This window comes from Peromyscus maniculatus, chromosome 23 (assembly GCF_049852395.1).
Source record: "Peromyscus maniculatus bairdii isolate BWxNUB_F1_BW_parent chromosome 23, HU_Pman_BW_mat_3.1, whole genome shotgun sequence".
NCBI classification, from domain to species: Eukaryota; Metazoa; Chordata; class Mammalia; order Rodentia; family Cricetidae; genus Peromyscus; species Peromyscus maniculatus.
In genome coordinates this window covers 2,458,696-2,477,827 of record NC_134874.1, presented here as the reverse complement: position 1 = coordinate 2,477,827, position 19,132 = coordinate 2,458,696, and the positions used below count along the sequence as shown (strand labels likewise).

General features: G+C 55.3%; 2 protein-coding genes across 5 annotated transcripts; one reads left to right on the top strand and one right to left on the bottom strand.

Moving 5' to 3' along the window:
• Positions 1-28: 28 nt before the first annotated feature.
• On the top strand, positions 29-5,801 carry Srrd (SRR1 domain containing). Its single transcript, XM_016002570.3, is given in 9 exon segments — positions 29-221; positions 2,140-2,180; positions 3,180-3,403; positions 3,489-3,587; positions 4,624-4,778; positions 5,109-5,154; positions 5,448-5,636; positions 5,638-5,733; positions 5,735-5,801. Coding segments are annotated over 9 exon segments (1,092 nt in total). The 5' UTR covers positions 29-45; the 3' UTR covers position 5,801.
• Tfip11 (tuftelin interacting protein 11) lies at positions 5,079-18,037 on the bottom strand. 4 transcript variants are annotated; one of them, XM_006984113.4, is made up of 14 exons: positions 17,370-18,037; positions 15,889-16,093; positions 15,387-15,604; positions 13,717-13,870; positions 13,290-13,446; positions 11,961-12,088; positions 11,161-11,313; positions 9,737-10,264; positions 9,550-9,656; positions 8,851-9,019; positions 8,234-8,477; positions 7,769-7,911; positions 7,337-7,502; positions 5,079-6,208 (listed from the first exon to the last, which is right to left on the bottom strand). In XM_006984113.4, the coding sequence occupies exons 3-14, from the start codon at positions 15,593-15,595 to the stop codon at positions 5,853-5,855; spliced, it is 2,514 nt and encodes an 837-aa protein (XP_006984175.2). In that variant the 5' UTR covers positions 15,596-15,604; positions 15,889-16,093; positions 17,370-18,037; the 3' UTR covers positions 5,079-5,852. The 4 variants fall into 4 exon arrangements, with proteins under 4 accessions (XP_006984175.2, XP_076416519.1, XP_076416520.1 ...); XM_076560404.1 differs by lacking the exon at positions 17,370-18,037 and adding an exon at positions 16,804-17,339; XM_076560405.1 differs by lacking the exon at positions 17,370-18,037 and adding an exon at positions 16,886-17,339.
• Between the last annotated feature and the right edge of the window lie 1,095 nt (positions 18,038-19,132).

The window sequence follows — 19,132 nt, the reverse complement described above, 5'->3', positions numbered from 1 at the left end:
AGCCGCAGGGCGGGCGCCCTGGCGCGTGGTGGTGACGTCGGCGGCATGGCAGCGGTCGCGGCGGCGGCGGCGGCGCCGGAGCCCTGGAGCGCCGTGGCTCCGCGGAAGAAGCGCCCCGCGGGGAGCAGGCGGCCGCGGCGGGACCAGGGGCGGGCCCGCGGGGCCCGAGCCGAGCCCGAGGCGGACGGCGAGGCTGTGCGGCGCCGCCTGCGGGAGGCCGAGTGAGTGCAGCTCCCGGAGTCCACCCCCCACCTTCAGTGTCCCCGAGCGGGTGTGCCAACCCGCTGGGGAGGCCGACCTCCTCTCGGGTCGCAGTGTGTCGCCAGCTCTCGGGCGAAGCTGCCGTTTGCCGCGGCTGCAGTTACAACGGCTTGTCATGCTGTGCCTCAGTTTGCCGTTTTGGAGATGGTGCTGGTAGCCTTAGGTAGGGTTGGTTGCTCAGAGGATTAGGTGATGTGTTGACCCTGAAGCCCTTCCTGGCACCTGGTAAGCCCCAGGGCCCGGAGTTCCTGTTCATGTTGATTCTATGCCCCGTGTTGATGGTTTTCTTTAGTTGGTTGGTTGGGGTTTTCTTTATTTGAGGTTGAGGGGGCGTGCGTCACGGTGCGTATGTGGAGATCAGGGGACCGTCCCCTTCACTGCATGGGTCAGGATGGTCGAACCCAGGTTGTCAGGCTTGGTGGCAAGTGCCTTCACCCTAGGAGCCATCTTCCCAGCTTCGGTTGGGGGTTTGTGATAGCTTAGGCTAGCCCAGCAGGCCTGGAACTGGAGGAGATTCTGCCTCTGTCTCTCCTAATGGTACGCGATTACGCCCACATTGGCTGTTGACGGTATTGTAAATCGAGGCTGCTACATGAACAGAGTTCTCAACATTGGCATCAGTGGTTTACTGAGCAGCCGCTGTGTGCACAGACTTTGGCATCTTTCATGCTTCACAGCCCCATTAGGATCTTGGCACTCTAAGAGACATACAAAGGTCATTGTTGCAGGCCCAGGCCTTGATGACTTCAAACCCCGTGCCTTGACCTCTCCATTGCACTGGACTCTTCTACTGCATAACCATCTCCCCACAGCTCGGTCTGTACCTTCTTGGAGGGCACATAGACAGTGCCCACCATACACAGACTGCTCCATGTTCTTGCCTTACTATAGTTGTGGTCTTGCAGGACTGTGTTACACATTTGGGTACCATTTCAGATGACACTTCTATGATGAGGGCACCAAGTAGATTCACAAAGCAGTGGTGACCCAGAAGTTATCTCTGAACAGAAATTACTGGCCAAGTGGCCGAGGGGGCAGATAGAAGCCAGCAGGAATTCTACAGTCCCCAAAGATCAGTGAGATGAAGGTGCTCACTCCTGACTCCTGAGCATAGAGAATCTGATCGGGGACGACCTAGGATTTCCAAAGAGCTTTAATGTATTAGGTTTTCCTTTCCCTTATGAGGAACATAGGTCGCCTTTGGGCAGTTCCTCTCCTCCCAGGGTCCCCTAAACACTGCTTCTGGCATATTTTAATTCACTGTTGATTGTTGTGCCCTAGGCTGTGGAAACCAGTTGACTTGAATAAAGACCAGACCAGACCCTTGGACTTTCCCTTTTGGATTATAATTATAGTGAGAAAGCTCTTTATGGAGTGCCTGCTGGGTAGCTCATTTAGTCCCTCCTGCCACTCTGCAGTCTTGAGAGAAGGAAACTTGGATTAGAAAGGCTAAATCCGCCGGGGGGTGGTGGTGGCGCACACCTTTAATCCCAGCACTCGGGAGGCAGAGCCAGGAGGATCTCTGTGAGTTCGAGGCCAGCCTGGGCTACCAAGTGAGTTCCAGGAAAGGCGCAAAGCTACACAGAGAAACCCTGTCTCAAAAAACCAAAAAAAGAAAAAAGAAAGGCTAAATCCAAGAACTTCCCAGTATTCATGGAGCTGCTCTCGGCCAGGCCAAAAATACAAAACAGACCCAGACCATCCCTGGGAAACCAGGGTCCTTTTTTATCCCAGCAGCCTGCATCCAGGCCATGGGTATGTCACTCAGTAAGGGCTGGTTCTACATCGGAGGATCCCACATCCTCCATGTATCTGGCTCATGGCCAGGGCTAGGATGGCCCCAAAGAGAAGGGAGATGACCATGCCATTTCTTCTCAGGGAGGACCTGCGGATCTCTGATTTCTGCAGTTCAGCACTGGGTGAGTATCACTGGGCATGGGGGGTTGGGGGATGGGGGGTTGAGGGGGAAGTGGCTGGGAGTGGAAGGAGGGCCTGCCTGAAGGTGGGCAAAGGACATCCTTCACTGAAGGGCACTTTGCTTCATGGCCTCCCTTTGATGTGTTCTAATGCTGACTTCCTCAGAGTTGTGTCTTTGGCACAGCTAAATCTGTGTGGAGATGGTTGTGTGTGTGTGTATATATACACACACACACACACCGTGCAGTGTAGTTTTGTGAATTAAGTAAGATGGTAAGTCCTTGGCTGTCACACCAAAGGCAATAAACGCTGTTAGTCATCAGGATGGCTACATTTTATAATTATCCTGCTTTTCCCTTGACATTACAGGGCAGACCTTAATATGTCCTCAATACAGTGTGTGTCAGCATGGTCCCTTGTGAAAGACAGATGAAAAGACAGATCATCTTACGCCTTGTATCAAAGGCTCCAGTTTCAGTCACTCAGTTGCATCTCCTCTGCAGGCTGCAGTCCCCAGAGTTGGATTGTTAAATGAAAGGCAGCATCAAGCTGCTACCCAAAAAAACGTTCTAGGGTTCTCCTCCCAGCAAGGACATAGACAGCTTCCTGTCCAGCCTTTCCTCACCTGGGGAACCTGTGCCGACTTTGCCACCTTGGTGGCAAAAAGACAGCTTAGTGCTGGAACAAATTCTTTTATGACGGTAACCTAAAGGAGGGCCGGAGGTGTGGAGACAGTGGTTTTGAACCTAGCACTCCATTCCCTTTGTAGAGGTCATCAGCATCCTGTACACCTTTCAAGAGCTTCCCACAATCAGCACAAACGTCTCAGTCACATGGTTTTAGATGTAAACCTTTAAACCTGCCCTTAGGTGTGGGGCAGTAGAGTTCTGGATCCCACCTTCGGCAGCGTCATGCTGGGTGTTGAGGCCTGTTGCCCTTCTGTCCCAGCTCCAGGGGTCAGAGTGCATGCTCTGACCGCATCTGGGGCAATGATCTTTCAGAAACCATCACCCAGTGTCTTAGAAAACAACTGGAGCAGCTGCAGGGTCTAACGGAAGCCCTGGGAAGGCTGTGCCTCGGCTCATCACCTGGCGGGTCGGGAGAGCCCGTGGCCACGAGCACTTGCCCTGTGAAATGTGTGTGCTACGGCCTGGGGAACTTTGCCTCCTGTGTCACTGCTCGGAGCCAGCTCGCTTTTATGCTTCTCCTCCTGGAGAAGTGCCAGGTGAGCTTTGTGGTCTTCTCCTGCACCTGGTATGGTGGAGGTGTGCCTGGAACTGACCGAAGCGGCCCTCCCTCTTCCCATCCAGATCCCCAGAAGCCGCTGCTGGGTCTATGACCCTCTGTTCAGCCAAGCTGAAGTTTCAGTACTCACTTCCCTCGGGGTGACTGTCCTCAGTGAGAATGAGGTAGGTGTTTTCATCTCCCTCCAGGCCACCCACCTCTGCCAGTGGACAGTGCCTCCCCTGGCTCCAGCAGGCTGGCCTTCCTAGAGCCCGTGGAAGCCGGTAGTCAGTTTCATTTTAGACTGTTTCATTTTAGACCCACCGTGAAAACCTGAGTAAGCACCATGAACTAGTATTAGTTTGCAAAACCTTTAAGTCCAGGGCTGGAGAGATGGTTCAGCTGTTAAGAGCACTGGCTGCTCTTAAGATTCCCAACACCCAGCCAGGTGGTGGTGGTGCATACCTTTAATCCCAGCACTTGAGAGGCAGAGCCAGGTGGATCTCTGTGAGTTCGAGGCCAGCCTGGTCTATAGAGTGAGTTCCAGGAAAGGCGCAAAGCTACACAGAGAAACCCTGTGTGTTGGCGGGGGGGGGGGGGGGGGGGGGGGGGGGGGATTCCCAACATCCATGTGGAGGCTCACAACCATCTGTACCTCTAGTTCCAAGCACCTTGACCCTGCCCCTCCTGGCTTTGACAAGGTCTCTGGCGCCCAGGATGGTCTCAGCCTCATGTTCCTCCTGCTTGAGCAGTGAGTGGAGAGACCCTACAACACTCACTTCAGACCAGCCTTTGAGTGCTGGCTTTGTACAGAGCAAATGAGTGAGGCCTGAGGTACCTATGAGCTGTAGGGACCAAGCTGAGCAGCAAGGTTAGCGTGTGCACCAAGAGCCTCGAGGGCTGTGTCCAAGACCACAGGCAGCTCCTGTGGAGGCAACCACAGGAAACCAACATGCTTGTGCCTGACAGAAGGGAAGCTGCGGGGAGAGGGAGGTGTGGCCAGACAGCTGATAAGGGGTGACTGACCCCACTGTGAAGAGGATCTGCAGTGATACAGGGTTCTGGAATGTAGGACATGGGGATAGTCATCACATGGAATACAGTGAGCTTGGGTTCCTTTCCTGTACAGCCATCTAGCTCCCATTTACATCGCTCACAGCCATGCCACAGAAGAGTTAGGCTTTGCACTCGGCTCCTTAGCACCCCCTTCTGTTTCCACAGGAAGGCAAGCACAGTATCCAAGGCCAGCCCACCGTCTTCTACATGCCACACTGTGGTACAGCTCTGTACAACAATCTGCTGTGGAGCAACTGGTCCGTAGATGCCCTTTCCAGGATGGTCATCATTGGGAACAGTTTCCGCGGCCTCGAGGAAAGGTAAGCCAGACCCACCTGCAGGCAGAAAGGCTTTCCCCATAAGGAACTGGGTAAAAGGTTTAGGGCAGATGCCAAACCCTGGGTCCAGCTTAAAGCACTGAAGGAATCTGCAAATAATTTCCTCTTCTTGGGGACAGTGTGTTTGAACAGCCTTGTTTTCAAGTGCAAAGACCTGCTTCGAAGTGCCTGGCTCTGCCACCCTCTTCCCTGCGACTGCCTGCTGGGGCATCTCATTCCACATCTGCCAACCCTTTCTGAGCTCACCTCATTTAAAGAAAGAACCATCCATATACTTCCTAATTGTGTATATATAAATTTTTTTATTTCTAGGTTGTTGTCGAGGATTCTGCAGAACAATTATGCCTACGTTGCGAAGGTATCTGACGGAGTATCGGGTAGGGGGTGGGGATGCAAAGCCACGCTCCCCGCTGCTGTTTCTGAGCACACAAAGCATAATGTGCTGGCAGGGGCTTCCCTGGAGCCAGTCAGTGCCCAGTTCCCTTCATTCTCGGGGTGACTCCAGCATTCCACTGCCTTTGGGACTGAAAAGCATTGAAATACAAATCCCCATTTCGTATTTTCAAAAGGACAGTGGGGTGGCCAGCGAAGGGAAAGGTACGGCAGGAGAGCAGGGTCATGCCTAATGCCTGTGTCTGGACCTCTGCTCAGATTCTGAAAAGCCTGGAGGAGCTGCCACTGCCTCAGACTCCGCAGTACATGGACACTTTTAATGACATCTCCGTCCACTGGTTCCCTCTCCTGAAACTGGAGGGACTGCCCAGGGACCTGTGGGCATCTCAGGAAGAGCCCGATTACCAGGACTGTGAGGACCTGGAGATCATCAGGAAACAGACAGACTGAGCTCAGCTGGTGTAGCGGGCACTACCTGCCGCCTGGGCCGGGAGCCATGGTGCAGACCATGCCGTCTCCTGTGCCGGGCCAGGAATACCGCCCAGGCTGGTGAGATCACATCACATCCTGCCCTGGTGGCCGGGTCTCCCAAACAGAGACATTGTTTGTAAAGTCGGTTTAAAGTGCTGTTTATTCACCCCTGTCTGGTGCAGGGCTCTGATGTTACTTGGCCATGTCTATGAGGCTCTGCAGGGAGGTGGGCACCCAGGTCTTCTCGCCCTGCACGAACACCACGCCCCGGTCGATGTAGATGACGATGCGGCCAAAGGTGTAGAGCTGCTTGCCCTCGTGCCGCTTGCCAATGACGGGCATGAACACGATGTTGTGCTCCTCCGCCTTGGTCTCAATGAGGTCCTTGAAGTTCATGGGCACGGAGCTGGCAGCCACCCCGATGCCCCTCTGAGCCATGTTCTCAGCCTCACGGCGCTCCTGCATGGCCTCATACTGGAAGTCCTTCCTGCGCTCTGTGTGGGTGAGGTAGGCAATGTTCTCTCGCGCACCTGGCTGCATGTAGGCACCTGAAAGAAGGGAGGGCGGTGAGGAGAGGTGACCCCAACATGCATACGATGACACAGTACGTGTGACTCACTGAGGCAACTCTGCCTAAGGACCCAGGCACTAATCCATGATCACTGTGTGCTTGGGGACAGTACCACAAAATTGGCCTGGGAACGTGTAGCTAATATCAAATATCAGACACAAACCTGTATCAGATGAGAGTGGGCCCAGAAGTGGCCCTCTAAAATCAATATCCACAAGACTACCTCGTAGTCTAACATGGCTACAGAGGCCCCTGCCCTCAAAGAATGGAAAACGGGGGTTGGAGAGATAGCTCATTGGTTGGGAGTATGTCTTATGCTTGCAGAGAATCCAGTTTGATTCCCAGGACTCACTTCAGCTGGCCCAAAACTATCTAACCCCAGATCCCTGGGATCTGATACCCTCTTCTGGGTCCCCGGCACTGCACTCGTGTATAGCAGCCCCCTCCAGACACAAACATAAACACAAAATTTTAAATTTAAAAAAAAAAAAAAAGGAAACTATATTTAGGGAGCCCGAGTATGGCTACGTGAAGGACCATAGGGTGACCCAAATGCTGTTGTGAAAGGTACAGGGAAAGAATTCCGGAAACATGGTCTGGGGTGGACGAGGTGGAGATGGGTTAAAGGAGATAGCAACTCCCATCCCAGCTGCCACCGGGAGCCACACGGCCTCCATAAGCACTGGGCCTCACCGAGAGCTAACACAGCAAGGAGAGGCCCGTGTAGTATATAAAGTTTAAGTGGCAACGCTTGCTCCTGCTATGAACACCTTCAGTCCACACAGCAGCCCTGGGCCTCCACAGCAAGCAATGACACAAGGACCCAGCTGCCCAGTGCCACGGACATGCGCGCAGCCATTGTAGCCCATGAAGTAGGCACCACACTGTCAAACACAGAGCATGGCTCGGAAAGCGGAGCACCGAACGCTGTCTGTGCGCAGCAGTGTGGGAAGACTGCCTGGAGTCAGACCCAACGCCTGTCGGCCTCTGGAAGTAGCTGAGCCCACTGGACACTGTTCAGAGAGTGGAGTTACGCTTGGGCTGGCCTCACAGAAGACAGTGTTTAGAGACCAGGTCCAGGACACCCCACAGGAACCCCACTCACCCACGTTGGAGGACACAGCCCTGTTCATGATGTCAAGTGCTTCGTTGAACTTGTCCTTGACGGAGGGGTGTGCCAGCACCTGGTCTGAGAACATGGATTTCCAGCCCAGGTACCACTTGGTGATCTCCTCGTAATTGGGGCTGTTACTGAGCCAGGAGCACAGCACCTGCAAAGGACACGGGTCTCTGAGCCAGCGGCCACACTGGGAAGACGCTGGCCCACAGCGGCGGGAGCAGAGTGCCCCACGGCCGTCTGCTGTATGCAACGCTGTTCCTCCCCACAGCCTGCACTACAGGCTCACAGAGCTGCAGCATCTAGCAGTTACTTGTGAGGAGCTGAGCTGAGGCGGTATCATGCCTAGACAGCAATGGGCACTGAGGACTCCGAGGTTCTCACCACCCCACCATGTCCCTCCTGGACCACATAACGCACCTGAAGCCACTTGGGGAAGAAATGCTTCTCCAGCAGCCCCACCAGGCTGGAGACAGAAATCATCCCTTCCCAGTCCATCACCCAGTAGAAGGCGTCCATGTGCTGCTGGTGGGGGTTGATGACGAGCTCGCCCAGGCACATGCCTGCAAGAGAGGCAGTCCCTGGCTCAGCTCCCGCAGTGCAGCCATGGAAGCACGGGGTGCTACCCAGCACTCTTCAGTCTGGTCAGATCCTTCCTTCCACCCCGGGATTCACAAGCACTGAAGAAGCCAGTGGTTTCTGGCCCCGTCAGGAAAACCACAAGGCACAGAGAGCCCAGAGTCGTCACTCAGACCTTGGTCACAGTGGTGAAGAAACATCAGGAAGGCCCTGGTTCCACGCCCCTTCCACCTCTCCCAAAGCAATATACCTGGTGGTGGATCTCTGAGCAAACCCCACATGGCCCACACGTCCCCGTCTCCTTACCCAGCTTGGGCACAATGTTCCTGAGCATGAAGGCCTCCCAGGACCCGGGGGTGAGGACCTCTTTCCAAGGCTGCAGGATGAGCTTGGCTGAGGCATCACTGGGGTGCCACTTCTGCAGCGCGCTGGACAGCTTGCTGCGGACGGGGGAGTAGAGCGGCTCCAGGCGGGCCTGCATGAGGGGCAGCCACGGATGGATCCACGAATGGATGGGAACAGTGTCTGTCAAGGGGTTCCAGTTGTCCACCTGCAGGACGAATGGAGAAGGAGGAGCAGTGCAGACAGTTCATGACACACCAGTGCGGTCCTTAGGACCAAGGGCCACAGTCCTTGATGTGTATGGAGGGCAAGATCCACCGTGGAGGTAAATGGCAGGCATTGTGTACTCTAGGTCCCTCCACAGAGGAAAAAAAACGCCACCGACGCCATCCTCAGCGTGGCTCAAGGTTCACTAACGGCACTGAGGACATGAATCCCCCTTGAGGGTGGCAGGAAGGGAGCACTGGGGAAAGGCTGGAATGAGTCCTGTAGGACACCGCTGTGTTAACGGAGTCCCACAATCCCAGCAGTCTAGTGGCAGGGGTGCTAAGTGGTCAGAGACAGTCAGGGCTCTGTCCTACCTCCTTCTGCAGCTTGGGGAAGATGAGCTGGTCCAGGATATTGTCCAGGATCCACACAGGGATGATGTGTGCCCAGCTGTCCAGGAAGTCCACCATCGGCTCACAGTTCCTGGGCTGCCACTGGGCGACAACATTCCGAACAAAAGGCATCCAGACCTCCCACATGAGCCTGTGAGAGGCAAGGGCAGCTGGTCAGGTTGGCTTCAAAGTGTGCCACCCACAGACCCATGCAGGGGCTCCCGTGATGCCTTGGCTCTGGGCCTTGGGCTCCTCAGTGGTGCCACGCACTGACAGAGCTGCCACAGGACTACGTGAGCTAATGGTGTCAGCAGGGGATGAGGCACTTTCCCACCAAGAGCCTCTGTCCACACATCTCACACTCGGGGTCACAGCTTGAATGTCCCCTCCTGAGACACCTCTGCCTTCTCCACGCCTGCCTCATTCTCGGTTCTCACTCGTACCCCGCACTGCCTGTTCACTTGTCTGCCACCTGCCACCTTTCCAGTCTGTGGGTCAAAGCTGCTCATGGTCCTCCCAGGGTCAGCCCAGCTCCTGGACGCTCAGGATGCAATACATGTGAGCGAGCATGCCTTCATCCCCCAGAGCAGTGCCAGCATGGAGCAGAGTGGAGAGGAGCCTTTAGCAGAATTCCTGCTCCTCGGGGAGGCAAGGGGACACAGTGGGGTGGGGCCCTGGCACCTGTGGAAGGCGTCTGAGGACAGGTCCTGGCTGCTGTGAGACAGAAGCTGGTCGTTCTCCAGGAGGCTCTTCCACTTGGAGATGATCTGGGTGCCATAGCTGCCATCCTGCAGAAGAGTGACATCATCAGCCTTCCCACCTCAGTAGCCATGCCCCTGACCAAGCTGCAGGCTGCACCCCAGCGCACCTCGAGGGGGTGCCAGTCTTTGAAGTAGTCCTTCACAAGTGGGTAGACGATGGCCACGGCAAGATCTGCTCGGTCGGCCAGGCGGTACTCCTCATAGTACTTGTCCTGCAGTGTCTCAAAGATGCGGGCACACTCATCCAGCGTGAGGGGGTCAGTGCCATGGGGCTGCATGCGGCGCTCACACTCCTCCACCAGGGCCAGCACCTTGCTGAGGTTGGAGATGACGCGCTCCTCGTGTGCCAGGACCTCGGCGGTCTTCTCAAGCTCGTGGGACAGGCTGACCACCATGTCCCGCTCATGCTGCAGCTGGCGGTCACTCTGGATGATCTCCTGCTCCGTGCGCTCAATGAGCAGCTGCAGGTTATGCTCCAGCTCGGGCAGCGCAAAGCCTGGCACCTTGGCTTCCTTGCCGGCTGTGGGGGGCAGCTGCGCCAGCAACGGCAGCCCCTCGTCGGGCACGCTGTGCTTGTGGCTGATCTGGCTGTAACTGTAGTACACCTTCTGCTCCCGGCCTGTCATGTCGATCACCTTGGAAAGAGTGGCAGGGTGCCCCCTGTCAGCCCCCACTGCAGGGAGACAGGACGCTGGCCAAGTGTCAAGAGCCCTGCTAGTGGACAGAGCTGCCTACCACAGGCTGGAGCTGTCACACTACCTCATACGGAACCATGACGGGCAGCTGCCGCCACTGCTGTCCATCACCGAGGGGGAGGCCATCCCCCCCGCCCCCCCCCCCCATCCCAGCTGTCCCAAACCTCTCACTTCATTCACAACTACGAAAGCCCTGACACCTGTGGACCAGTCGGGACCCCAAGTCAGAAGTCCTTAGAGGAGAGGTCTTTCTCCTGGCTCCCAGCCAGTCAGCACGCCTTCCCTACCTGCTTGCTGCACTCCCAGGAGCCCTCTCCTGGGTCTCAAGGGGAGCAAAGTTTACCTACAAATGTGTCTACAGAGAACCCAAAACGAAGCAAAGGAAGCTGCGGGCTGAGAGCGGCCCAGGGTCAGGAGCTACGCTCCCCGCAGTGGTCTGCATGGGGAGGCGGGCTGCTCTGCAGTGCGTGCGGTGAAAGGCAGGGCCTGGCACGTTCTGTGCCTGCTGAGTTCACTGGGCACGAGCTCCCGACGGATGGGAGCGCTGTGCGCTTGCCCTGACCACTGTTGTGCCATGAAGGGGCAGAAGAACTGGACTGAGAAGCGGTCATGCACTGGAATCCCAATGTCAGGAGGGGAGAGGAGGACTGAGTATGTGAGGCCAGCCTGGGCTAAGAATTCTAGGCCAACCTGGGTTACATGGTGAGATTCTGTCTTGGGAAAAAGCAAGGGAGGCAACACACACACACACACACACACACACACACACACACACACACAGTAACCTAGTTATCAGACCCAGAGGACGGACGGAGGCCGATGTGAAGCCCTCATACCTTGACCTGAGACAGCTCCTTCTGAGGCGCTGTGAGCTTCTTGCTGATCCTACCCTTGGCCTTCAGCTCCTCCACAGTCTTGTAAGAGTACTTTGGCTTCTTCTTGCTCCCACTGGGGTCTTTCCTCCACTGGCTCAGCTCCTTCTGAAACTCCTGAGGCAGAGGGATGGATGCAGAGAGTGAGAACAGGGGGAGCCTCGTCCACAGCAGCCAGGACCAAGGCCTTGCCTGGACCCCCAAGCACCACCTCCCGGCACCCCTGCACAGCACAGGCGTGAGGTGCCAGGGCAGGTGCCCCGGGGGAAGGGCAAAGCTCTGCTGGTCCTCACTGACTCGTGCAGAACTCAGAAACAGCACAAGGATTAGAAAGCACTGGCCCCACCTGGCAGAGCCCCACAGGAAACAGTGAGCAGAGGGCAGCCTGAGCGGGGACACGCCCACCCTCTAGTCAGTGCCGTGACTGCCGTTTTATCTCTCACACGGCTTTAACCTGTCGTTCCTGTCAAGTGTCCGGAGTTGCAGCCGTGCAGGAATCACGGCCCGCAGTCTCCTGCAGGGCCGGCCGTCTCTGAGCTGAGCCCGCTCTGCAGTCGACCACCGCGGCGCAGCATGCCAGTGCCCACCCTGCCCACCTCCCACACACCCGAGCCTAGGGCCGCACTCTGCCACTGGCTGCATGCTGAGCCCCAGCAGGGCCTGCCACACAGGCAGGTGTGTGGTGACACCCAAAGGCCCGTGAGAAACCGCTGTCTGGAATGGTCCAAGGCGCGAGCCACCCACACGGCTGCCCTTCCTAGTACCTCTTCAGCCTCCTCCTCCGAGTCAGCCACGGGGAAGTCCTGCAGAGACTGAGTGGTCCGCTCTGAGCCGTAGGCCCCCACGGCCCCTTTGCCTTTTCTCTGCTTGGCTTCAATGGGGTTGATGATACCTGAGCAGGGGGAGGTGACAGACAGACACACTTTTCAGATCTTGGCAACCTATGCGAAGACACCACTAAGAACGCCTCCTGCTCCTCACCCCACAGCACACCACTGCTCAGGGCAGGACCCTGTGCTCAGGACAGTGCCATGCTCCGAGACTTGAGGAGTGACATCACTTCAGAACATGGAGCCTGTAGATGAGTGGGAAACAGACCACTTCTGTCTGAGGACTCGGCCCTATGCACTGTCCACTGCCAGCATTAACTCAGGAGCTGACGGGATGAAGGACAGCTATGGACTGGTAAGGGGCTCACATTGCCTGCAATTAACGTTTGTAACACGGCTAAGCCCTGGAAATAAACACACAGCATTTTCATGGGGATTCCTGCTGCTCCCGGGTTTTCCTTCCATTCCCCCTCAGCACTGTTGGAACCTCACAGATGCTCTGCCATCCTCTTCCCAGCACATGCTCAGCACTACTGAGACGAACATGGGTGGCCCCAGGTGCGAATTACGCCGGACCCAGTCCCTGCTGGAAAAGACCAAGTTCTTGCTCCTCATGGCTCCGGGCCAAGGTGATGAGCTGTGTGTGCCTGGGGCTGTTTCTCAATGGGGATGGTGTGGGGAACATGGTTCTGGTCAGCCAGCAGCAGGCACACCCTCAGTTGGTGAAGGCCGCCATGCTGCACACTGACCTAGCTGGCGCCGAGGTGCTGACTGAGAAAGACTACAGAAGCAGGAAGGACAGAGCTGAACCTCAGAGCCCAGCAGGATCACGGAAACGGTCACTTGGCAGGCCACAGGGAGCAGAGGACACAGCTTGAAGACCTCACACAGCTCCAGAGGCAGCTGCGAAGCGGCCCAACTCCTGCCGGGCAAAATCTGAGTTCTCAGTGAAACTGTTCGACTCTGGAATATTCGCAGTTATTGCAGCCACTTTAGACCCCAACACTTTCCTTCCCACTTAAGCAGCTACTTCATTCTGAGAAAGAAAGCCAGGCAGCTGGGGGCTCAAGTGGCCACGCTGTCAAACCCAGCTGCAGAATTAACAGCTGTTTTGTTTGGTTTTGAGTTTAAGCATCCTTCCCAGGGCCTGATGCACTGAGCTCACGCCATACTTGACAGGCTCCCTAGAGGGAAGAGGCAGATGAGGTGAGCCCTCCCCCACCACACACACACACACACACTCCTCCCGGGCCCCAGCCTCACCTTGTGCGTTCTTCCCCAGGCCCCGCCCGGGGACATAGCCCATCTTCTGCAGCAGCTTCTGCCCGATCCCCTTCGTGTGCCGCTCCCAGCTGCCAAAGTCCATGAAGGACTTGGTTCCTCCGGCAAAGCCTTTCTGGCTGGGCTTAAAATTGCCGCCCTGCGAAGAAGGCAAGATGAGCGAGGGTGAGAGAGAAACAGAGAACAATTCGAGGGACTCGGGCCAACGGGAGAGCAGCCTGCAGCTACAGTACATTATGAAAAGCTGTATGTGAACCAACACCACGTCGGGACACAGGCCAGGAAAGAGGCTCAGGACCCACGGGGGCAGCACACACACGGGTGCCCGCCCGGCTTCTCCCTGCCGAGGAAGCCTCTGCACTGGTGACCTCTGATGGGTGCTACCTGGAGACTACCCTGCAGGACCTACCGTCTTTAACTTCTTTGGTCCCAAATCCTTCGGAAACTCCTCCTGCTTTGCAGGCTTCTCATCATCATCAGAGTCCTCAGAGTCCACTTCCTCAGCCGCCCCTTTCTTGAGCCCTGCGCTGATGAAGTTGACGGGCGCAGAATAGTCTCGAGCCCTGCAGACAGACACAAATCCCCCAAGTCTATAGAGAACACCTCTGCAGCATGCTGTCCTAGGAACTGCTCAGAAGAGAACTCCTTAGAGAGAGGGCCTTCACGGGATCCACTTTAAAGCATAGTATGTTTACTTATGTCCACACACCAAAAGGGACTCAAAACTGGCCTCCAGCAATCTCACGTTTAACATTTTAAAAAATAGCATCTCTGTGTGTGGTTGCGCACATGACTGTGTGAGTGTCCAAGGAGCCAAAAGCATAGATCCCCTGAAGCTGGAATTATAGGCAGTTGTGAGCTGGCGGGCTGGGGCCAAACTCAGGTCTGCAAGAGCAGGATTCGATCTTAACTGCCGAGTCATCTTCCAGCCCACATTTAACATTTATGGGGTCTGTTCAATTTGAATCTGTAGCTGAGGATTTGTCATTGTCAATAGTTGATTATAAATTCAAAATAAGATGTAACAATGTTACTCCCCTTTGACACTTTTAACATGGTATTACCGCTGTGTTTATGATGGGCCTGGACAAGCATGTGACCTGTCAGGACAGCTGTGTGGAGTGGTTCTTCCTCTTCACCTTTCATGCAGGATCTGGTGACTGAACTCAGCCAGCCAGGCTCCTGGGGAGTGACAGGCACCTTGTCGTGCTGAGCCACCCCACTGGGCCTCCCTTCACACCCAAAAGACTGCTTTTAGCTTGAGAGCGGTAAAGCACTTACCTAGCATGCATGTGGCCCCCGGTCCAATTCCCAGCAACACACACACAGCATTTGTTTTAGATAACATTTCAAGTGTGAAAATCAAACAGATAGATAAAAATCCAAGCTGGGTGGTGGTAGCGCACGCCTTTGATCCCTGCACTCGGAGGCAGGTGGATCTCTGAGTTCGAGACCAGCCTGATCTACAGAGGGAGTTCCAGTACTGCAAGGGCCATACAAAGAATCCCTTTCTTGGCGGGGTGGGGTGGGAGTGGGGATAGGGATGGGGATCCTAAGTATAATTTAAAAAATTCTGAGGGTCATCAAGTGTGGGGACACATGCTCTTTTTGTTGTTTTTTCTTTGATTGTGAGACAGTGTCTTACTATGTAGCCTAGGCTGTACCACCACAGTGTCTTACTATGTAGCCCAGGCTGTACCACCACAGTGTCTTACTATGTAGCCCAGGCTGTACCACCACACTTGCCCTGTGGACCTGTCACTTTCTACCTTTGTTTCAGCCGACAGTCTTTTCCAGAGTGAGCTTCCCTAACCCCCCTATCCTTCAGGACCTGTGAGGATGTTCCTGACCAGGGCACGCTTCCAAAGCTGCCGTGCCTGTGGTGCCTAGCACGCCTCTCTCCATAAGGAACGGCACTCTCACCACACCCATTATTCCTGAGGAGGAACCTGCCACCCCCGCTCAACAACACACAGCAAGACGCTGGAGCTACAGGACTCAATAAGGCCAGGAGAAGAGCCTTCTGGGGGTGCCTCCCCGACCCTCTAGAGCCAGGGCATGCAGCCCAGCAGACAGTACCGTTTGCCTCCAAAGCTGGGCCTCTCCTCGTCCGAGTCACGCTCAGCCCACACCCCATAGGTGGCCTCCTCCTTGGTCTGCCAGTGGCGCTGCCTGTTGGGGTTGAACTCATTCTGGAGATCCCAGTCTGTGATCTCAAAGTTCTCACGCTCGTCGTCGTCATCATCCAGGTGGCCTTCGCCGTCCCGGTACAGGTGGGACAGTGACATAGCCGGTCACTAGAGGAAGGGGGACAAGAAGAGCACTGTGAAAACCTAGGGCCAGCCGAAGATTCCCCGGGAATCTCTATTCCTGTTTCCTCCAAAGGAAATCCCATTAGCCCCATGCTGCTACTCAGTAAAGTAGCCATTAAACACAGGACAAAGTGACCAGCCCTTCAACAAGTGAGAGAAGTCAGTCCCAGCAGCCCACTCAGGCCTAACAACCCACACTGCCATGGCCTTGTCTGAGTCAAACATCACACACGAGTGCCACAGGAAAGAAGTAACAGCTCTGTTATTACCTTAGAAACCAAGCCTTCCCGATTTTCCAGGGAAGAGTTATATCTAGCCGATTTGGGGTCCCAGGGAAACTTCTGAACGTCTTCTGAAATGCTGTTTCATGAGACTGAATGACAGTGTAACACTCAGGTTTTCTCTCCCAAACCCGGGCAGCTTCTGAGGTAATGGAAGGCTGTAGTCTTTATGAGTGACACTTCACAGTCGCACCTATAGAGTGTGGGATAAACAAACTGGTCTACCCAGGAATCTATTCAGTCATCTCTCTCTCTAACTGCATCGGTGGCTACAGTCAGTTTCAGAAGGCGCTTGTAAGGACTGATTAAGGTGGCACTTGAGAAAAGACAACACCGTTCCCCCACTACCCCCCCCCACCTCACCAGGGTCTATCTCTGTAAATTCAAAGTCAGCTTGGTCTAATAGTGAGTTCCAGGTCAGCCAGGGCTACACAGTGAGACCTGGTCTCAAAACAAACAAAATAACAACAAAAACTGAACTCCCAGTAGGTGCTTAAAAAACATCATCCTCACCTGATGGCATTGGCACACACCTTTAATCCCAGCACTTGGGAGGCAGAGCCAGACGCATCTCTGTGAGTTCGAGGCCAGCCTGGTCTACAGAGCAAAATCCAGGACAGGCACCAAAACTACACAGAGAAATCCTGTCTCGAGAAACTAAAAGAAAAAAAACAAAAAACAAAAAAACCAAGCATCCTCACCAGGCCTAATGGCACACCCCTTTAACCCCAGCATTCAGGAAGCAGAGAAAAGCAGATCTCTGTGAGTTCAAGGCCAGCCTGGTCTACTGAGCGAGTTCCAGGACAGCCAAGGGTACGTAAGAGAAACCCTGTCTCCAAAAACCGGAAGGAACGAACGGATGGACGGATGGATAAAATCAGTAACACTTAAACCACAGCCCACCTCTACCAGCGCCTCTGTGCGTGGTTATCACACGCGTGGATACAACATACAAAACCCCCAGCGCGGTACGTTGCACACTAACTTCCTCAGTACGTGAGGCCACCGTGTTCAGCCGCACCACTGCCCGACAGCGGTCTTCCGTACAGCGAGATCTGGACCTCCTCTGGCCGGGTGGAACTGCTTAGAAGTTACAAAGGTCTCCCTGCTCCCCTCACTAAGCACCGGTTAACATCAACAAGTTCCAACCTCAGCTACGAGTGCACACTGAGTGCAAAGCTCTCAAAGCAGGCAGGGAGCCCCGGACCCACCGGAGTACAATACAGACGCCCCCCCCCTCCCCAGCGCAGAGATGGCAAGAAGCCCACAGCGGTCAGCAGACGCTCACAAAACGAGCGCGACCGGGGCTGAGTATTTAGTGTCAGCATCGGGTCCCGGCGCTTCGTCTGATCCCGGTCCCGCAGCGGGCAGAGCTGGAGACCGGGGCGCAGGGAAGCCGTGGGGCCTTCGCCGCAGGGGATCAGCCCCGCGCTCCCGGGACGCCGCCCGCGACCCCGCCGCCCGCTCACCTCGCGGGTTCAGCGATCGCTGTCCACACAGCCGTCGCCCAGCGTCCGAGAGCCTGCGAGGAGCCCGCCAGCAGGAACCCGGATGTGGCCCTGCCGGCGCGCCGGAACGACGTCTCCCAGCGGCGGAAATGGCGCGCTGTTGCCCCGGCAGCGACTTAACGCTAGAGGGGAGCGGAGGGGCGGGTCTGCGTGCCGGAAGAACTAGTGATCCCGCCCCGCTGCTTCCGGTTCCCACCGGGACTGAGGCCGTGGAGCCATCTGGGCCGAGGGTACGCGGTCCTCGGGCGCTGGAGTCGTCAGGTCGTCGGGTGAAGCCGCCCGCGGTGAGAAGCGCCGGTCCAGGCCGTCTGGACCAATGTGCCGGGGACCTGAGCGCGAGTCCCCTGGACTCCGTGTGGAGACACGGAGAGGCGGAGGCCTAACCCGGAGCACAGCCTGAGCACCCCGGGATTCCTCCCGTGCGCGCCTCCCGGCTTCGTGTCGGCTTTTCCTGTAAAGCTGTGGACAGGAAGGGCAAGGGGACCCGAGAACTTATCTCCAGGCAGTTCCGGCCAGGCTGTAAACAAAGCCGCGGTCCTTTGCCAGTCCCCGTGCCTGTTTTCTTCCGAAATATAATGACACTAAGACAACTGATTTATGGACCGGAGTGCCTCGTTCCTGGCTCTTTTAGGACAAGCCAGCGTGGACCCGGAAACGGTTTAAGAAATGAATGGGCGGAAGGAGTGCCCAAGCATTCCATCCGTAGGAAACAGTTTTATTCTTTTCCTCTCTAGTTATTTCTCTGTTGCTGTGATAAACAACTAAGGAGAAGCGGTTTTTTGTTCTGTTGGTTGGTTGGTTGATTTGGTTTGGATTAGTTTTTTCTGAGACAGGGTTTCTCAGTGTAGCCCTGGCTGTCCTGGAACTCGCTTTGTAGCCCAGGCTGGCCTCGAACTCAGAGATCCACCTGCCTCTGCCTCTCGAGCGCTGGGATTAAAGGCCTGCGGCGCCACCACCACCAGGCAAGAAGGAGCATATTTCATCTTACACTTTTCCAGGTCATAGTCTGATGTCATCTCGGGTTAAAGAACAGGTTAGTTTTATCTCACAAAGAGTTAAAAGACCATATCCTGGTGGGGTTTTTGGTTGTTTTTTGTTTGGCTGGTTGGTTTTATTTTTGTTTTTCCCTGTCAGCTTGGCACACACAAGAGTTATCTTAGATGGCCTATAGGCAAGTCTGTGGGGGTCGTTTGCTTGATTAATGATTGATGTGGGAGGGCCCAGCCCACTGTGGTTGGGGCCACCGCTGCTCTGGTTGTCCTTGGTGAGCATAGACAGCAAGCCAGTAAGCAGTGTTCCTCCATGGCTTCTACTTCCGTTCCTGCTTTAAATTTCTGTCTTGTTTTTACTGAGTGAACTGTAAAACAAATAAACCCTTTCCTCCCCAAGTTGCTTTTGGTCATGGTCTTTACAATACAACAATAAAACCTAACTAAACCACACAGGAAAGACATACTAGTGAAGCCCTTGGGGAGTCTGTCAGAGCCATCATGATATTGGTGAAATCAGGGCCCTTCTTGGAGATTCTAGTCACATTAATGAAAGAATTTAAGAACAGATATAAATGAAAGCTAGAGGGCGATCCTTCAAAGGGCAGGCAAGCTGTAACTCCCAGCTGCCCCCAGGAGAATGGAGAGGGGAGGGGAAGGCGTGATACCATTTGAGATAGCCAGTATGGAGGTCAGCCACATAGCAGGGAGGGGGTATTAGAGGATAAGTCTGGA

What these genes read in the sequence shown, in the direction of transcription:
- Tfip11 (XM_006984113.4), bottom strand. Translation starts at nt 15,595, where the DNA reads ATGTCACTGTCCCACCTGTACCGGGACGGCGAAGGCCACCTGGATGAT. An exon ending in CCTGGGGAAGAACGCACAAG is followed by an intron (nt 12,089 to 13,289) that starts GTGAGGCTGGGG and finishes CCCCCTGCTCAG; the next exon opens with GTATCATCAACCCCATTGAA. An exon ending in TCTTCCCCAAGTGGCTTCAG is followed by an intron (nt 7,503 to 7,768) that starts GTGCGTTATGTG and finishes TGTCCTTTGCAG; the next exon opens with GTGCTGTGCTCCTGGCTCAG.